The sequence below is a fragment of the Convolutriloba macropyga genome, chromosome 8 (genome assembly GCF_964194025.1).
Source record: "Convolutriloba macropyga chromosome 8, txConMacr16.3, whole genome shotgun sequence".
NCBI lineage: Eukaryota > Metazoa > Xenacoelomorpha > Acoela > Convolutidae > Convolutriloba > Convolutriloba macropyga.
The window spans coordinates 34,764,409-34,784,568 of record NC_134475.1 but is presented as its reverse complement, the minus strand read 5'-3'; the positions used below and the strand labels follow the sequence as shown (position 1 = coordinate 34,784,568).

At 42.7% G+C, this 20,160-nt stretch overlaps 1 protein-coding gene across 1 annotated transcript in view; it reads left to right on the top strand.

The window, feature by feature from the left end:
• The first annotated feature begins 696 nt into the window (after nt 1-696).
• Nucleotides 697-20,160, top strand: part of LOC142344703 (adenylate kinase-like) — a 94,057-nt gene continuing 74,593 nt past the window's right edge. Inside the window, exon 1 of the mRNA XM_075396572.1 lies at nt 697-978. Within this exon, the coding sequence (XP_075252687.1) occupies nt 721-978 (258 nt within the window). The 5' untranslated portion in view covers nt 697-720. The remainder of the gene's footprint in view (nt 979-20,160) is intronic.

Here is a 20,160-nt window from a genome sequence, read left to right as displayed (position 1 = left end):
CGATGTTATTTTAACTCATTTCTTAGAATTATAGTCAAAGACAAGTTTATATACTTTGGAAATGATTTCATTTAATTTTTGAAACCTGAGGATGAACGCAATGTTCGAAAACGTTCGTTTTAGTTAATCAATTTAAGTTTTAATTGACAATTACTTCTCTGCATCTTTCCATTCAATGTCATTCGTGGCGCCACGACATTCAACCAGATGTTGACCCACCTGTGAATCCTTTTGATGTTCTGTTATCCTTGTGGTAACATGCCGGCTTGTTTGCCCAACCTAGATGGATCCGCATGCATTACATTTAATTTTAAGTAATTTTAAGTTTTTTAAGTAACTTGAATACTCAATCAAATTTTGCAGTTGAGGCCCTGGGTACAGTTCGATGTCACCTGACAGCATGAGACGTACAAGTGAACAAAAAACTACCAGCTTTAGGAAGAAAACAAAAATGTATGAATCAACTGTTCTTGCAGTGCGGGAGGGGAGACTAGATTCATAACAATTTAGCTTATATAGAAATTCAATTCTTTTGACGCAGCTCTAAAAGAGTTATATTGCCTTGTCTTTAAAATTGAATACGATGCAGTAATGTCTCCTAGTGGGGGATCACGACTCATCCATTGGATTGTCCTACGCTGCTTAAGAGCAAACCCCCTTTATTGTTTTTTTAGAAAAAGAATTTATAAAAATGCAGTAAATGATATATTTGAGTTAGATATGGTTTGGTCCAGCGGGCGCAAAAGAGAAGAAAAAATTAGGGCTATTCTGCTGGGACCACCCGGAGCTGGAAAAGGAACTCAAGCGCCATGGCTGGTGGAGAAATATAATGTATGTCACTTGAGTACTGGCGACATGCTGAGAGCTGAAGTTTCTTCAGGTTCTCCTCTGGGAGGAAGATTGAAGAAGGTCATGGATGCAGGAGCTCTTGTTTCTGATGATTTGGTTATTGATCTGATCAACACTAATTTAGATAAGGTAAAGACTCATTTTTTCCCTAGCAGTTCGAGCGAATAATGCTTTAAGCCCACGAGCAGCTTTCATAACTTTTTATTATTAATTTTGAGCTTTAATAGCAATAAGGGATTGATGAATGAAGATCAATGAATTTTTCTGTCAGGTGATATCAGTCGGCCGCTAATTGCAATCACTCCTAATAAATCGTATTAACTGATTATGAATTGGTTAGTAATAAATTCCATATTCAATTAACTGCAGATTAGACAACTGCTTATGATTTATCAAGTTATTAATGAGTTGATGCGTGGCTGAAGCACAAGTGAAATAGTTTATAATGAGTGCCTGAAAACGGGTTTGTCTAATGAACATAATGTCAAAGTTTCCAATAGTTCTTCTATTAAAAATAGAAAAAAACTAAATTAAGAAATGCCCCACCCCAACACTGACTGAATATTGGATGATACGGCGACCTCCTAGCACTACGTCTTCATAAAGCTTTTCGTGATGTTTAAATCTATCAATAAAATGGCAAGAATTTACATAAACTTTAGCTGAGAAAAATAAACAAAAGACAGGCAGTACAAGATTACCAACAACTAATGGCGAAATTATATGAGTCAAACTAACAGCCTCCCTTATTCAACAACAGCTCCCGCTTAGGCATCAATTCTTCGCGCCGCTTAAATGCCCTTAAGCCTCGAATACAGAGGATGGAGCTCCTTAGGAAAGCTGATTTTTGTCCTTAATTATGACATGTCAGCGTAGTTGTCCTTTTTTCGTAGAGAGCTTCGATGCCAGGTGTTTCAGCGCTCTTGAAACTGATGGAGCAGCTTCTCTAGTGCATGCGAAGACAAATGGACAAAATGTTACTTTTTCAACATCAATTACTCTGTTCATATTTGTTCTTAACAGATTCATATTTTTTAAGGCTTCGCTAGACAAATGATGCTTCAATGGGAGCTGTGGTTGAAGAAGGGTGGCTGCTAGTCTGACTCATCTATTTTCGCCTTTAGTTCTTTGTTTTCGCCTTTATCTGCTTTCGCCTTTAGTTCTTCTAATTCTAGCCTAATTGTTGTGATAAACTTATTAAATAGAGATCCGTCTCTATTTAATAAGTCATTCTAATTGTTGTGATAAGCCTAATTGTTGTGATAAACTTATTAAATAGATTTGTTATGGAAAAATCCTTGTACTGGGGACCTCCAATGGGAGGGTTTTAGAGGCAAGGTTCGGGTATGGTTCGCTAGAGTCAAGGTCCGATTCATCACATCAGGTCGTACCATTCTAACAGATTTCTATTTTAGAACAATTTCTTGTGTTTTTGAATGTTAGCAGGCTCCGTGAATGGGATGTTTTGATGCCAACCATCTTCCTTCATCACATCAGGTCGTAGCATTCTAATAGATTTCATTTTTAGAGCATTTTTTTGTGTTTTGAATGTTAGCAGGCTCTGTGAATGGGACGTTTTGATGCCTACCCTCTTCCCTCCAGCTGCTCGGACTTGGTCTTGGGTACTTCTCGTACCAAATATATAGACGAGGGTCAAGTAAAGGGTTGTGTTTACTCCTATCGAGGTGCTAAACTGCTAGATCTCTGATGTTATCAATAAATACCCAGACCAGAAGCTGAACACTGTTGTAGTAATTGCCGGCTTCAATGATCACCGTAGTAGTATTGAAACTTTCATAAAGCATTGGAAATTCCTCATTCAGCTGATTATTGTTAAATTTAGCCCAAATAATTTGATTGTTCCCAAAGTTATACCCACCAGCTGTAATCGCCTCATAAATAAGAAAATCAGTGCCCTTAACTACGCTTTGTATAATTATATTGATTATTGTGCCCTAAAGTTGTTTATTGTTTCACCCTCATTTAGAAATGTTCTTGAACCTAAACTGTTCTGTAAAGACACCGTGCACTTCTCCTTTCATGGAAACCATGTTTTCACTATTATTCTGTTTAACATCATTCAACACTTTAAATATCGTTGCTGTTATTACTCTCCTATAATTAACTTAATCTAGTCCCCCTCAGTGCAGCCTTCCCAACTCCTAGCCCGCAGCTTGATGGCTGATCAAACCCATTGTCCACTCTGCAAGGGTCCCCTACGTAGGGGAGGCGTCTGGTGTCATACATGTTATAAATATTTGCACGTGAAATGCAGTGGTCAAGATTGGACCAAAAACTTCAGCTGCAAAAACTGCTCTGAGATCACCGCAGCCACCGAAACAGCAATCGCAACGCCGGCACCACACAACGCTTTGACCGTTCCCGACACTGCACTCATAGATCCTGCAATAACGCACGCCCCCGAACGTTCCGTCGCCGCAGCATCGAATAATTTTTGGGACCACTTCCAGCCTCATCACGCGGTAACAGTGCGCGAAATATACCGCGAGGTCGTCACTTGGAAGCCCTCGTTCTTCACGCTCGGTAAGAATAAGACAGGGGAACAGTTCGCCGAAGCCCTTCACAGTGTCCTCTCCCCGATTGCCGTAAACACGGATAGATCCGATATATCTCTGACCCTCTGTATGATACTTCCGCACCTAACCCTCAGTCGAACAAAGAACACGGACGATGGATCGAACAATAAGACCATCAAGCGCAGACTGCAAGCATGGTACAGCTGCAACTTCTCAGAACTGTTCTGTGAAGCGAAGGCAATCCAAATGAGAATGAATTCAAGGAACAAACAGCAGCACTCTGACCTCAAGATGTTCAACGATTTCATGTCTCGTGGTAAGATCAGTAATGCTATTCGCGTTCTTTCGGATGAGCACAAAGGCGGCGTGCTCGCACCTACCGATCTCATAGACGGTAGACCGGTCCTCGAGATTTTACGCGACAAACATCGTGAAGGTCAACCCTTGGAGCCCAACTGCATTCAGAGCGAACATCCACGCACGCTTCCTTGCCACCCCGCTGTCTTCGACAAAATCAGTGCCAGGCTCGTCCGAAAGCATGCAATGAAGACTCATGGCAGTGCCGGGCCTTCAGGTCTCGATGCCGATGACTGGCGTAGACTAATTTCTGCTTTCGGGCAGACCTCCACGAACCTGTGCAAGCTTGTTGCCAAGTTTGCTAAGAGGCTGGCCACGTCCATAATACCACCAGATGATTGATTGCGTACAATGGTTGTCGACTAGTGGCTCTGGTTAAATGTCCAGGTGTGAGACCTATTGGTATTGGTGAAGTAATGCGTCGCATCACCGGACGCATAATCGTCGACTGCATCAGGCAAGATCTAACATCCCTCGGTGGAAACATGCAGCTGTGCCTGGGCCCGAAATGCGGCATAGAACATGCCATACATTCGCTTCGCCACAGTTTTGATGATCCCGAAAACGAAGCAATTCTACTAATTGATGCCAAAAACGCATTTAATATGCTCAATAGACGAACAGCATTAGAGAACGTGAAAGCCTTATGCCCATCTTTGCATGTTGCCTTACAGAATTCCTATAGCCACCCGTCTCATCTCTACATCGGTAAGTCGACCATACTGTCTCAGGAAGGTACGACACAAGGCGATCCCCTTGCGATGGCAATGTATGGAATCGCAATCCTACCCCTAATAACAAGACTTCATAATGACTCTTTGACACAAAAATGGTATGCTGTTGATGGTAGCGTCGTCGGTAAGTTAAAAGATATCAGGGCACTCTTCGACAAGCTCACTGAGCTCGGTCACAAGTATGGATATCTTGTCAATCCTCCGAAGTGTCAGTTGATAATTAAGCCAGGAGGCGAGCGCCAAGCGTCAACTGTGTTTGCAGGCACAAATGTTGGAATCACGCAGGGCGCTCGAGTCCTAGGATCAGTTATCGGAAGCTCTGAGGCCAGTAAAAATTTCCTGAAAGATGCAGAAACTAAATACACAAAAAGTTTAGACAGACTTGGTCAATTTGCTCTCACCTCTCCCCAGAATGCCTAGCATGTTTGACGAAGGGGGTTCAACAGAAGTTGAGCTTCCTCTCGCGTACTACACCTTCCATGGACGGGGTTGTGGACAAGGTGGAGGAGCGGCTTGGCGGAGTCATACCGAACATCGTCGGCAAAGAAGTAATCCAAGAGGAAAGAGAACTTTTTTCTCTCCCTCTCGGAATGGGTGGGCTTAACATCGCCCTCCCACAAGATCTTCACAAAAATCTTGAGCAATCAGTTGAACTGTCAAGACCATTGGCGTCATTCAATAATATTCAACAATGTGAAGTAGAACAAACCAAGATCAGTCTCAGACAGAAAGCAGACAATCAACGTGAACTCATCTCGAAAAAATCCAGAATCGAAAACAATCTACCAGAAATGAAGTATACCATCCAGCTGGTCTCGGAGAAAGGAGCATCAAGCTGGCTTAACGCGCTTCCGTTGTCAAAACATGGTTTTGACCTCACGAAGACTCAGTTCCGTGATGGAATAGCACTTCGCTACACCTGGGAAGCGAAAAACACGCCAGCCATATGCCCATGCGGGAAAGAATTCAGCCTCACCCATGCCCTCCATTGCGCCAAAGGCGGTTATACGCACCTACGACACAGCGAAATTAGAGATGTGTTTGCAAACCTGATGGATGACGTTTGCCACGATGTACAGATAGAGCCAAAACTTCAGTCGCTCGATGGAGAAATTTTCTCGAGTAATTCCACCAGCACTGATGATGACGCTCGACTGGACATCAAGGCAAATGGTCGGTGGGGCTACCGCTTTAATCGCACTTTCTTCGATGTGAAGATTTTCAACCCTCATGCGAAGAGCTGCCCTAAGACCATAAAAGATGCATACAAATATCACGAGAGCATCAAGCGAAATAAGTACGAAGAGCGAAACCGAACACAGCAACTTCAATGCACTGGTTTTTGCTTGTTCGGGTGGTGCAGGTCCATCCGCATCGCGCGTTATGAAACAACTCGTAACCAAGATCAGCGAAAAACGCGGAGGGCCGTACGCCGACACTATAAGCTACATCCGAACGAAAATCAGCTTCGCACTTCTGAGGAGCTGTGTTCTCTGCTTGAGCCTCGTGTTCTCAGTGAGACTTCGATTAGCGCCGTCGTGGAGGAGGGAAGGCTGCACTGAGTGTTTGGCTGCTTATCTTTATTCTTTGCTTATTCATTTTTATTTTAATCCTTCCATTCTAGTTCCCTATGTGTGCTATATATATATAGGTGCTTTCCTCTCCACTTGTTATTTATTTTTGTGACTGGGCCGTCTTTACACTGTCTGGAGGGGAACAGCTTGGAGTGCAGCATCCGGCTACTAAGTGCTACTCATCATGCCCTATTTTTCGACCTACATCCATCGATGCCGGATGGTGTACACGGCCCTTTATTGTTATTGACTATGATATAAATTTAATAAGTCATTTCAGTTGAGTTTGCCTCTTTTGCCGGTATTACCCAGCGCCCTCAAGGGATTTCGGAAAATCCAGCCTGTATGTACCGCTCTAGATTCAAGGCCGAGGAGCTGCCGTGGCAATCAAGCAGCCTGATAATTGGAACATCGAGGACAAAATACGTCAGGAACAGGGAGGTTGGAGCAACAGTGCACTCCTACCGAGGGGCAACCCTTTGGATCTCATAGAAGTAGTGCAACAGTACCCGCCCCTCAACTTGAACTGTGTCACCATCGTAGCGGGCTTCAATGATTACGGTAAACCGAGTAGTAAGGTCAGACTGTTCTTCAAAAAAACTTATTGAAATCGTGACTTACAAATTCCAACCGAGCAGCATAATTGTACCCCAGATTATACCTAGTGAAAGTAACAGTGCTATTAATCGAAAAATTTTCAATCACAATTGTAAACTGCATAATCTATTCAAATACTTTCGACCCGGCCCCAAAATTGTGCATCCTAGACTATCTTGTTTCTTTGATAAAAGTTATTGCAGAGACGGAATTCGTTTTTCGTATTATGGAAACTTCGTTCTGACAAATGTGCTCAGAACACTGATTCAAATGTTCTCTTTCTGTTAATAATTTGAGCCTACCCAAAATGTCTTCACAAACTCACTATAGCTTCTGCAAGAAGCACCTGGGAGGACATGGTATATGGTGCGTTATTTGCGGTTATTTGCACAGAAAATGCAGTGGGTTAGCCCCTACCGAACAGTACCCTGAAAAATTCATCTGCAATAACTGCAGCCTGTCAACCCCAGTCAACGAGACAACAGCTACCGTGGAGCAGAGCGCTCAGACATGCGACACAGAACAGCGAGACATGGATCAGCTGTGGACAAACCTCGATAGCTATTAAGAAGAAATCGACAAAATTTACTTCAGTGTGGTACACTGGAGGAGCCGGTTTTTCTCACTTGGCAAAAATAAAGGTGGGACCAAATTTGTAGACACAATGAGAGCGATTTTACAAATTTTTACAGACAGAAAGGGCAAGAACGACATCCCAATGAAATTGATGATGATATTACCCCACTTGATACTACCCAGGACAAAGGCTGAGAATGCCGGCTCAAATGCAATCATCCAGAGAAGACTAGATTCCCTCACACAATGCCAGTTCTTGGAGCTTTATAATGAAGCACGAGCGATACAAGTGAGGCTGCCTAAACAAAAAACGCCGAAAGAAGAGTCAGATTTGAAGAGCTGCAATAAATTCATGTGTCAAGGAAAGATCTCGAGTGCACTGAAATGTCTGTCCGATCACCAGAAAGGAGGAATTTTATCATTGAAAGAAAAAATCGGAGAGAAAACCGTTTTAGATCTATTGAAAGAAAAACACCCCTCACCTGGAACATTGGAGGAAGATTTTATTACTGACAAAGTTGATACCCTCCCATATCACGACTCAATTTTTGACAAGATCAACGCTGCGACGATCCGCAAAGCAGCCATGAGAACACATGGCAGTCTTGGGCCTTCAGGTCTAGATGCGGATGAATGGAGAAAGATCTTGACCAACTATGGACAATATTCAATAGATCTGTGCAAAACTATTGCCCAACTCGCGCAACGAATAGCCCGCGAGAAGCTCACTGAAAATTATCCAGAAGCATACAATGCGTGTCGACTCATACCCTTAGACAAATTCCAGACATCCGCTCCATTGGAATTGGAGAAGTTCTCAGACGGATTATCGGCAGATGCATAATCAGATGCATCTCAAAAGATCTCCAAACGATTGGCGATGCAACCCAACTATGTCTTGGACAAAAATGTGGAATTGAGCACGCTATACATTCGCTTAGAGAAACATACCAGCAACCAGAAACTGAAGCTATCCTCCTAATTGATGCATCAAATGCCTTCAATGCGCTCAATAGGAAACTAGCTATGCGGAATATTGACAGAATCTGTCCTTCGCTAACATCAGCAGTCTACAATTCATATATCTACCCGTCTAAACTTCAATGCACTGGTTTTTGCTTGTTCGGGTGGTGCAGGTCCATCCGCATCGCGCGTTATGAAACAACTCGTAACCAAGATCAGCGAAAAACGCGGAGGGCCGTACGCCGACACTATAAGCTACATCCGAACGAAAATCAGCTTCGCACTTCTGAGGAGCTGTGTTCTCTGCTTGAGCCTCGTGTTCTCAGTGAGACTTCGATTAGCGCCGTCGTGGAGGAGGGAAGGCTGCACTGAGTGTTTGGCTGCTTATCTTTATTCTTTGCTTATTCATTTTTATTTTAATCCTTCCATTCTAGTTGCCTATGTGTGCTATATATATAGGTGCTTTCCTCTCCACTTGTTATTTATTTTTGTGACTGGGCCGTCTTTACACTGTCTGGAGGGGAACAGCTTGGAGTGCAGCATCCGGCTACTAAGTGCTACTCATCATGCCCTATTTTTCGACCTACATCCATCGATGCCGGATGGTGTACACGGCCCTTTATTGTTATTGACTATGATATAAATTTAATAAGTCATTTCAGTTGAGTTTGCCTCTTTTGCCGGTATTACCCAGCGCCCTCAAGGGATTTCGGAAAATCCAGCCTGTATGTACCGCTCTAGATTCAAGGCCGAGGAGCTGCCGTGGCAATCAAGCAGCCTGATAATTGGAACATCGAGGACAAAATACGTCAGGAACAGGGAGGTTGGAGCAACAGTGCACTCCTACCGAGGGGCAACCCTTTGGATCTCATAGAAGTAGTGCAACAGTACCCGCCCCTCAACTTGAACTGTGTCACCATCGTAGCGGGCTTCAATGATTACGGTAAACCGAGTAGTAAGGTCAGACTGTTCTTCAAAAAAACTTATTGAAATCGTGACTTACAAATTCCAACCGAGCAGCATAATTGTACCCCAGATTGTACCTAGTGAAAGTAACAGTGCTATTAAGATTCGAAAAATTTTCAATCACAATTGTAAACTGCATAATCTATTCAAATACTTTCGACCCGGCCCCAAAATTGTGCATCCTAGACTATCTTGTTTCTTTGATAAAAGTTATTGCAGAGACGGAATTCGTTTTTCGTATTATGGAAACTTCGTTCTGACAAATGTGCTCAGAACACTGATTCAAATGTTCTCTTTCTGTTAATAATTTGAGCCTACCCAAAATGTCTTCACAAACTCACTATAGCTTCTGCAAGAAGCACCTGGGAGGACATGGTATATGGTGCGTTATTTGCGGTTATTTGCACAGAAAATGCAGTGGGTTAGCCCCTACCGAACAGTACCCTGAAAAATTCATCTGCAATAACTGCAGCCTGTCAACCCCAGTCAACGAGACAACAGCTACCGTGGAGCAGAGCGCTCAGACATGCGACACAGAACAGCGAGACATGGATCAGCTGTGGACAAACCTCGATAGCTATTAAGAAGAAATCGACAAAATTTACTTCAGTGTGGTACACTGGAGGAGCCGGTTTTTCTCACTTGGCAAAAATAAAGGTGGGACCAAATTTGTAGACACAATGAGAGCGATTTTACAAATTTTTACAGACAGAAAGGGCAAGAACGACATCCCAATGAAATTGATGATGATATTACCCCACTTGATACTACCCAGGACAAAGGCTGAGAATGCCGGCTCAAATGCAATCATCCAGAGAAGACTAGATTCCCTCACACAATGCCAGTTCTTGGAGCTTTATAATGAAGCACGAGCGATACAAGTGAGGCTGCCTAAACAAAAAACGCCGAAAGAAGAGTCAGATTTGAAGAGCTGCAATAAATTCATGTGTCAAGGAAAGATCTCGAGTGCACTGAAATGTCTGTCCGATCACCAGAAAGGAGGAATTTTATCATTGAAAGAAAAAATCGGAGAGAAAACCGTTTTAGATCTATTGAAAGAAAAACACCCCTCACCTGGAACATTGGAGGAAGATTTTATTACTGACAAAGTTGATACCCTCCCATATCACGACTCAATTTTTGACAAGATCAACGCTGCGACGATCCGCAAAGCAGCCATGAGAACACATGGCAGTCATGGGCCTTCAGGTCTAGATGCGGATGAATGGAGAAAGATCTTGACCAACTATGGACAATATTCAATAGATCTGTGCAAAACTATTGCCCAACTCGCGCAACGAATAGCCCGCGAGAAGCTCACTGAAAATTATCCAGAAGCATACAATGCGTGTCGACTCATACCCTTAGACAAATTCCAGACATCCGCTCCATTGGAATTGGAGAAGTTCTCAGACGGATTATCGGCAGATGCATAATCAGATGCATCTCAAAAGGTCTCCAAACGATTGGCGATGCAACCCAACTATGTCTTGGACAAAAAATGTGGAATTGAGCACGCTATACATTCGCTTAGAGAAACATACCAGCAACCAGAAACTGAAGCTATCCTCCTAATTGATGCATCAAATGCCTTCAATGCGCTCAATAGGAAACTAGCTATGCGGAATATTGACAGAATCTGTCCTTCGCTAACATCAGCAGTCTACAATTCATATATCTACCCGTCTAAACTATTTGTCAATGGTGAAACCCTACTATCCGAAGAAGGAACAACACAAGGCGACCCAATAGCCATGACAATGTATGGCATTTCAATCGTGCCAATGATCAGAAAGTTGAATCCATCAATCGTTCAAAAATGGTACGCTGATGATGGCAGCATAGCCGGGACACTTCCCGATTTGCTGGATGCCTTCAAGACCCTCGAAACAATAGGGAAAGCCTTCGGCTATTTTGTTAATGCCCCGAAATGTCAACTGATAGTGAAAAACTGCTTACGTAAGAAGGCGGAGCGCATATTCAAGAATTCTGAAGTCGAGATTACTGATGGTACTCGAGTTCTGGGATGAGTAATTGGGGAAAGAAGAGCCTGCGCGGAGAAAACGAAAGATTTCACAGAAAATGATAACCATGATACAAAACTCGCCAAAACATCACCACAGAATGCCTACGCATGTCTGACCAAAGGCCTGCAAAGTAAATTGACATTCATGTCCAGAACAACACCAGATTTGCACCCACATTTTGACACAATCGAGAGTCATATTAAAACGGAACTGATTGCAGCCATCACTGGCAAACCCAATCCCGATGAAACTATGCGGAAATTGTTGGCTCTGCCCCTCAGACATGGAGGCCTGAATATACAACATCCAGATCAGCGACTGAATGACTACACGAACTCATGTCTAATTTCCGATGCCTTCGCAGCCTGTCGAGAAGACGAATCTCAATTAAGCAAATTAACGATACAGATAAGACAACAGAACTCGAAGTCGTTAATTGAGCGCAGAAACCAAGTACTGAATGATATGGACGAAAAAGAACAATTTATTGTGACATTAGCTTCAGAGAAGGGTTCGTCCAATTGGTTGAATGCTCTGCCACTTAAAAAATACGGATTCAACATGAATAAATCAGAATTTCGAGATGGGCTGTGTTTGAGATATCATTGGGACCTTGAGAGAACCCCCGAACTTTGCGCATTTGGAGAAAAATGGACAATCGCACACTCCCTCCACTGCCCGAAAGGAGGATATACTCACCTGAGGCATAACGAAATCCGTGATTGTTTCGGAGAGTTGTTGAATCAGGTTTGCCATGATTTAGAGATAGAGCCGAAACTTCTTCCGCTTCAAGGCGAGAGCTTTGCAAGCAACTCAGTAACCAAAGATGATGAGGCTCGATTCGACATTAAAGCAAATGGATTGTGGGAGTCACGATTCCACCGTACCTTCTTCGACGTCAAGGTCTTCAACCCGCATGCCAAATCAATGTACAAAAAACACCAAGGACGCTTACAGGTATCATGAATCACTGAAGAAACTGAAATGAAAAGCGGATTGTCGAGGTTGAACAGAGCTCCTTCACGCCACTGATCTTCTCATGTACTGGTGGAGTGAGTCCCAACACGAACAAAGTCATCACAAGGATAGCTCAGAAATTGAGCCGCAAACGAGAAGAGTTTTAGCGATATTGTTAGTTTCATACGGACGAGGTTAAGCTTTGCAGTTCTACGAAGCTGCCTCCTATGCATAAGAGGCTGCAAAGTTTTTAAAAAAAACGGAACTAACCGAATCATCTATAGGGGCCATTATAGAGGAGGGAAGGCTCAAATAATTTTAGTTTCTAAACGCGATGAATTTTACTCATCTAATGTTCCTTTTAATGACTGAATTCACGCTTTTCTCCTTTTAAATTGTATACACCTGCTAATATTGTTCTATGTACCTTGAATGTACGTGCTTTTCTTAACGCTAGCTTCAATTTGATTTGTAATTTGTTGTACCACCGCGTTAAACTGAATTCACGCTTTTTCTCTCTTAGTTCTTTGTTTTCTAATGCTGTCTGTCTGTTGTTTTGCATTGTTCTCTGCTGTTCCTTGTTCATAATATTAATTTTTGATATATTTGAACACTGAAATTCTTTATGAAGACGTAGTGCTGGGAGGGACGCTTCTTAATTTAGTTTTTGGTATGTATGTAGGCTTCCCTACTGCTCTCAGGACAACTTTTCGCCAGCGTTTTGAAAATTGTTACATCAAAATATGTTTCGTTGAACCTGGATTTCTAAAGACCGTTGGCCTTAATATCTAATCTGGCATCACCCTCAGCTGTCGTTGATTTAACAGCAAAAGTTTTCCCACCCTGAGGATCATATGGAATCGCAGCATGGGGAGGGTTCATCTCTGAAGCCTATGTGCAAATGCTAGAGACGTGTGACAACCAAGCAGCGCGAATCATCACAGGATGTCCCCAGGGGACAAACTTGGTGTACACTAGAGTGGAAGCAACTGTCCGTAGCATCAAACAGACAGTGGATGAAGAGACAGCGAAGTTGTACGACAAGTACACGGAATCCCCCTCCAACCACCACCTGCGGAAATTATTGAACACAGGAAACAGTAGACCTAGACTAAAATCAAGAGGAAAACAGAACTACAGGACAGACTGGCGACAGACAAGCAAAAACTACTACAGGCCGCTGAAACCACAACCGTGTCAAATGAAAAGTGCTGTGCACGCGAACAAGAAAAGGATGCACTAAGATTATACCTCCAAGACAAACCCTCTCTCAGACTACCACAAGTTCTGCAAAGGCTGCGAGCCCCCAGTTTATAAAGAAGCCGTAACGAGACACATGGAAACCACAGTCTTCAGGCTCAGGACAAATAGACTGACGGAACTTCAAGAATGCAGAAATATCGCTTCGGAAGAGAGAGCACAGGAATATGCCCACATTTTCGACAAAATCAGTGCGAGGCTTGTCCGAAGGCATGCAATGAAGACTCATGGCAGTGCCGGGCCTTCAGGTCTCGATGCCGATGACTGGCGTAGACTAATTTCTGCTTTCGGGCAGACCTCCACGAACCTGTGCAAGCTTGTTGCCAAGTTTGCTAAGAGGCTGGCCACGTCCATAATACCACCAGATGATTGATTGCGTACAATGGTTGTCGACTAGTGGCTCTGGATAAATGTCCAGGTGTGAGACCTATTGGTATTGGTGAAGTAATGCGTCGCATCACCGGACGCATAATCGTCGACTGCATCAGGCAAGATCTAACATCCCTCGGTGGAAACATGCAGCTGTGCCTGGGCCCGAAATGCGGCATAGAACATGCCATACATTCGCTTCGCCACAGTTTTGATGATCCCGAAAACGAAGCAATTCTACTAATTGATGCCAAAAACGCATTTAATATGCTCAATAGACGAACAGCATTAGAGAACGTGAAAGCCTTATGCCCATCATTGCATGTTGCCTTACAGAATTCCTATAGCCATCCGTCTCATCTCTACATCGGTAAGTCGACCATTCTGTCTCAGGAAGGTACGACACAAGGTGATCCCCTCGCGATGGCAATGTATGGAATCGCAATCCTACCCCGAATATCAAGACTTCACAATGACTCCTTGATACAAAAAATGGTATGCTGATGATGGTACCGTCGTCGGTAAGTTGAAAGATATCAGGGCACTCTTCGACAAGCTCACTCAGCTTGGTCCCAAGTATAGATATCTTGTCAATCCTCCGAAGTGTCAGTTGATAATTAAGTCAGGAGGCGAGCGCCAAGCGTCAACTGAGTTTGCAGGCACAAATGTGGAAATCACGCAGGGGGCTCCAGTCCTGGGATCAGTAATCGGAAGCTCTGAGGCCAGTAAAAATTTCCTGAAAGATGCAGAAATTAAACACACAAAAAGTTTGGACAGACTTGGTCAATTTGCTCTCACCTCTCCCCAGAATGCCTATGCATGTTTGACGAAGGGGGTTCAACAGAAGTTGAGCTTCCTCTCGCGTACTACACCCTCCATGTATGGGGTTCTGGACAAGGTAGAGGAGCGGCTTGGCCGAGTCATACCGAACATCGTCCGCAAAGAAATAATCCAAGAGGAAAGAGAACTTTTTTCTCTCCCTCTCAGAATGGGTGGGCTTAACATCGCCCTCCCACAAGATCTTCATAAAAATCTTGAGAAATCAATTGAACTCTCAACTCCGTTGGCGTCACTTAATAATGAATCATTCGAAAGTCAAGAATGTGAATTCGAACAAACCAAGATCAGTCTCAGACAGAAAGCAGACATGCAACGTGAACTCATCTCGAAAAAATCCAGAATCGAAAACAATCTACCAGAAATGAAGTATACCATCCAGCTGGCCTGGAAGAAAGGAGCATCTAGCTGGCTTAACGCGCTTCCGTTATCAAAACATGGTTTCGACCTCACGAAGACTGAGTTCCGTGATGGAATAGCACTTCGCTACACCTGGGAAGCGAAGAACACGCCAGCTATATGCCCATGCGGGAAAATTTAGCCTCACCCATGCCCTTCATTGCGCCAAAGGCGGGTATACGCACCTACGACACAACAAAATCAGAGACTTGTTTGCAAACCTGATGGATGACGTTTGCCACGATGTCCAGATAGAGCCAAAACTTCAGTCGCTCGATGGAGAAATTTTTTCGAGTAATTCAACCACTACTGATGATGACGCTCGACTGGACTTCACGGCAAACGGTCTGTGGGGCTCCCGCTTTAATCGCACTCTCTTGGATGTGAAGATTTTCAACCCTCACCCGAAGAGCTGCCCTACGACCATAAAAGATGCATACAAATATCACGATTGCATCAAGCGAAATAAATACGAAGAGCGAAACCGAACACAGCAGTTTCAACGCACTTGTTTTTGCTTGCTCGGGCGGTGCTGGGCCATCAGCATCGCGTGTTATGAAACAACTCGCAACCAAGTTCAGCGAAAAACGCGGAGAGCCGTACGGCGACACTATAAGCTACATCCGAACGAAAATCAGCTTCGCACTTCTGAGGAGCTGTGTTCTCTGCTTGAGCCTCGTGTTCTCAGTGAGACTTCGATTAGCGCCGTCGTGGAGGAGGGAAGGCTGCATTGAGTGTATGGCTGCTTTCCTTTGCTCATTCCTTGATATCCTATTTTTAATGCTTCCTTACCAGTTCCTTATGTGTGCTATTTATATATATTGGTGCTTTCCTCTCCACTTGTTAGTTATTTTTGTGACTGGGCCGTCTTTACACTCTCCGGAGGGGAACAGCTTGGAGTGCAGCATCCGGCTAAGTGCTACTCATCATCCCTTATGTTCCGACCTACATCCATCGTTGCCGGATGGTGTACACGGCCCTTTTTATATATATTAGAAGAAATATGCCCACGCTGCCAAGAAGATGACGAGACAGCTATACACTTCCTTCTGAGATGTCCAAAGTGGGAATAAATCAGGAAGAAGTGGGGAATATGCGACCCTTTTGGAGACCCCGACAAAATCACCGGATTCACAATCGACACTGAAATCATCGATTTCTCAGCATACCAATAGCTGACCAGTACAAGAACAAGAATAACAATTGCTTCTTCGTTGCGATCTTTGCGGCTTCTTTGTAAAAATTTTCCTTTATGCCCTCGTTATGTAAGGATCCGTTAAGGTGATAACAGTGGAACTGCGCCACTGGCTTAATTGCTTCAATTCGAATCATAATCGGTCTCGTTGGTTTTACGTTATGTTGGTGTACTGTTTAATCGGATAATAATTCCTGACTGTTCCAAAGCGCCATTTTAGGATTACTCTCATAGGAGTAATTCAGGAAAAAGGTGGAGGTTAACTTCTCGCTGATTTATTTTAAGTTATTTTTGACTCTGTGGTTATCGTAGAGGAATAGATGATTACTGAGAGTGTGAGACCGCTTTTTCCCATGCACCCTATAATTGTTCGACTGTACATCCTTCGGTGTCGGATGAAGGAAAGTTAAACGAGTTAAACGAAAACGAGCGTTTTCAACTTTGGTTTAACTTCCATCAACCGTCACCGAAGGATATGCAGTCGAACAATTATAGGGTGCATGAGACGAAGCTGTTAAATTAAATTAAATTAATTTGTTCCTTCAGGCATCAAATGGTACCTGAAGAGGACAGCTGAAGAGCGGGAAAGCTCATCTAGCAGCTGCCCCAAGAAGTATGAAATCAAACAAAGACAAGGAAACAAATAAAGACACGATAAATACAATGAATTGCGGAGTTCAGATTCAATTTAAAACCGTCAAAAAAATTTAAGTAGATACTACCTTATATAACTTATATATTGGTGCAACCCCCGACGGCATGCAGGGTGCCTCACAGCGCTGCCGACTTGAGAGTCTAAGTACATTCTGAAATGATTAGAATGACTTTCGAGTGCTCAATTAAGGCCACCTCGTGAAGAGAGGTTCAGTTCCACACCTTTGAGCACTGAAAGACACCCCGCACAAGCCAGAGGTTGCACCAACTCAAAAACAAAAGCAATACACTTTATGAGACTGTAGGGTTTATATTAAGGAAGTTACAAAAATTTTAAAACTATTTGAAAACTAAATCCACAAGTTGTGTATCGAAGAGTAGAATATTATCTTTAAAATTATGAACAAAAACGTCTATTTGCGATGCTGTCATAGGCTTATCTACATTTAAGCCAAAAGAGAGCAAAACGTTATACAACTTTCCACCTCTACACTTTAAAGAGTTTTTTTGGAGCGAGTTCTTAGCTCTGAAAGACTTTAAAACACCAGCTGCTGATGCGCGCGTATTTCTGCTTATGCTGCAGCAATTAAAGTAATCCTTAAAAATATATGGACAGTATCCATTTTTAGATCTTAGCACAAATTTAAGTAAATCATAATTATGAAGCTTGAAGACATCGAGAACGCCTTCTTGGCAAAACAAATCCTCAGCGGAATCAAATTTCCTTTTGAAGTTTATCAGTCTCAAAAACTTCTTTTGCAAAAACTTAATTCTATTAAGTTTAACTTTGCTGCTGCAACCATATACCAGGCAGCCATATTGTATTTTTGGTTTAATATAGTAATCATAAAACTTTAGAAGAACGTGTTTCGGTAGAAAGTATCTCAGTCGGCTGACTAATCCTACTAGTTTTGAAACCTTTTTACATACAACGTCTATATGTTTTTCAAAAGTTAGGCTATTATCAATCTGAACTCCGAGGTATTTAGAACATTTGACTACATTCAACACTTCGCCATTGATACGTAGAGAACCTACTTTACTCTGCCTAAATAGTAACAATTCTGATTTGGAGCTGTTTATGGTTAACTTATTTTTTGCTAGCCAGCTTGAAACTGCATCAAGATCTTCTTGAAGGCAACTAGTTGCGGATGATGTTTTCAGCTCGAAAGATATTGATGTATCATCTGCATAATGCAGAACTGAGCTATGCTTGCAAATTGAATGCATATCATTAATGTACAGCAAGAACAACAACGGACCCAAAACGGACCCTTGTGGCACTCCACATTCCAGGGTTTTATAGGATGACATGACACCGGTATGAGAAACACATTGTACTCTTTGACTTAGAAAACTTTCAAGGATCGCTTTAAAAGGACCTCGAATACCAAAAGTTGCAAGCTTTCTAACTAATATTTTGTGATCAACAGTGCCAAACGCTTTTTTTAAATCTAGGAAAATACAAGCGAACAACTGCAAGCTGGATGAAGATTTTATATTCTCTGTTAATTCAGCAATAGCATCTACGCAAGAAAACTTAGGTCTAAAACCAAACTGTTTACTGTATAGCAAATCGTTCGTTATTAGATGATCCATTAGCCTAGCATAGATTATTTTCTCAAGCACTTTACTTAGAACAGTTAAAACCGATATCGGTCTAAAATTGTCAATTTCGTCCGAACTTCCGCTTTTTGGCAGCGGAACAACTTTAGCTTTTGTCAGTGAGCTTGGAAAAAGACCATTCTTTAAACATCCATTGATCATTATGACTAAACGATCAAGGATAACAGGTAAGACGATTTTTAATGACTTATTATTAATGCCATCACAACCTACACCTTTGGAATCAGATAAACTCATAACGATCTGACTTATTTCTTCAGCATTCGTGGGGCGCAGCCAGGCAGAAAAGGATGGTTCTAAAACATCATCTTGATCACAGTCATTGAAGTTAGCAGAAAGAGATGGTCCAATGCTCACAAAATACTCATTCAACACTTCAGAAACTTGAAGAGGATCGTCAACAAGCTTCCCATCTTTACAAAGTTTGACAGGATTGGAGGGCTTCACATTTTTACCGAGTAAGCTATTGAAGAGGGGAAATAATTTACTCGGACTATTAAGTGCTTGTGATACTCGTTTGGTGTAGAACTCTTTCTTTTTAGATCTCATTAAAGTAGTCACCTTATTCCTTATCTGGCAGTATTTAGTTCGAAGTTCTTCGCTGGGAGACAGAATTAATTTCCTAAAAAACTTATCGCACTTTCGAATAGCATTTCTCAACTCCTTGGAGCGTACCCAGTTCTTTTTCTTTTTTGGCACTGACACCTGGCAGGGAGCGAACCTATCAAGCTGACAGTTGATCATGTTGATGAGGACATCAAAGGAACAATCGAGCGACACGTCTACGGTATTCTCGAGATCACTGTCAAGAGCTGATACAAAAGTACTTACCACGTTTTGATTGGCAAAACATTTGAAATTCCGGGACATTTTTCTATTATAACTAGCAGCTAGCACAATAGAAAATGAAACGGATATAGGATAATGATCAGTGATTGTGGAATGGAAAATCGACGGGGAATGGTAATCGCAGAAATTGGTGACAATGTGATCCAGGCACGACTTTGATGTCTCAGTTACCCGAGTATGTTGGTATATCAGTTGTGAGAACCCATTGGAGGAAATGGCTATAGAAAAAGCAGTTTGAGAATGTCCAGTTTTTAAGAGATCAAGATTGCTGTCACCCATAAGAAGCCACTTTCTGTCTCCCAGCTGCTCCAGCAACAAATCGAACTCGTCCACAAAAGACGGAACGTTAGTTTGAGGTGGTCGGCAGTAGGCACCAAAACCCACCGAAGTGCTCCCTGCCTTGCACTCAACTAGGAGGCATTCGAATGCCTGACTGGTCAAGTCCAGCTTCTTTACAATTGTGAGGTCATTCCTCAAGTATAGGCCTACGCCTCCGCCTCTGCCTTCCCTGTTTTCATCTATTAGCTTATGGTACCCATCAATGGCGAAGTGTTCAGTATCATCAACAACATCAGAGAGCCATGTCTCACTTAGAACAATTGCTAAAGGCGGATATTCACAATTCGTTACAAATAAACAAAGTTCATCATAATGTTTGCGAAGAGATCTTATATTAAAATGGACGGCAAACTCAGTCCTCTTCAATGATTGTCTCGCCTCTGTCAAGTGAGTCACTTGTTTCTTCGATCCGAAATGTCTCATGTTCTCTTGACTGGTATTTAGCATTGGGGGTTTCCGATAGCAAGCCTTTCACGTAGTCCACTAGCGCATCAC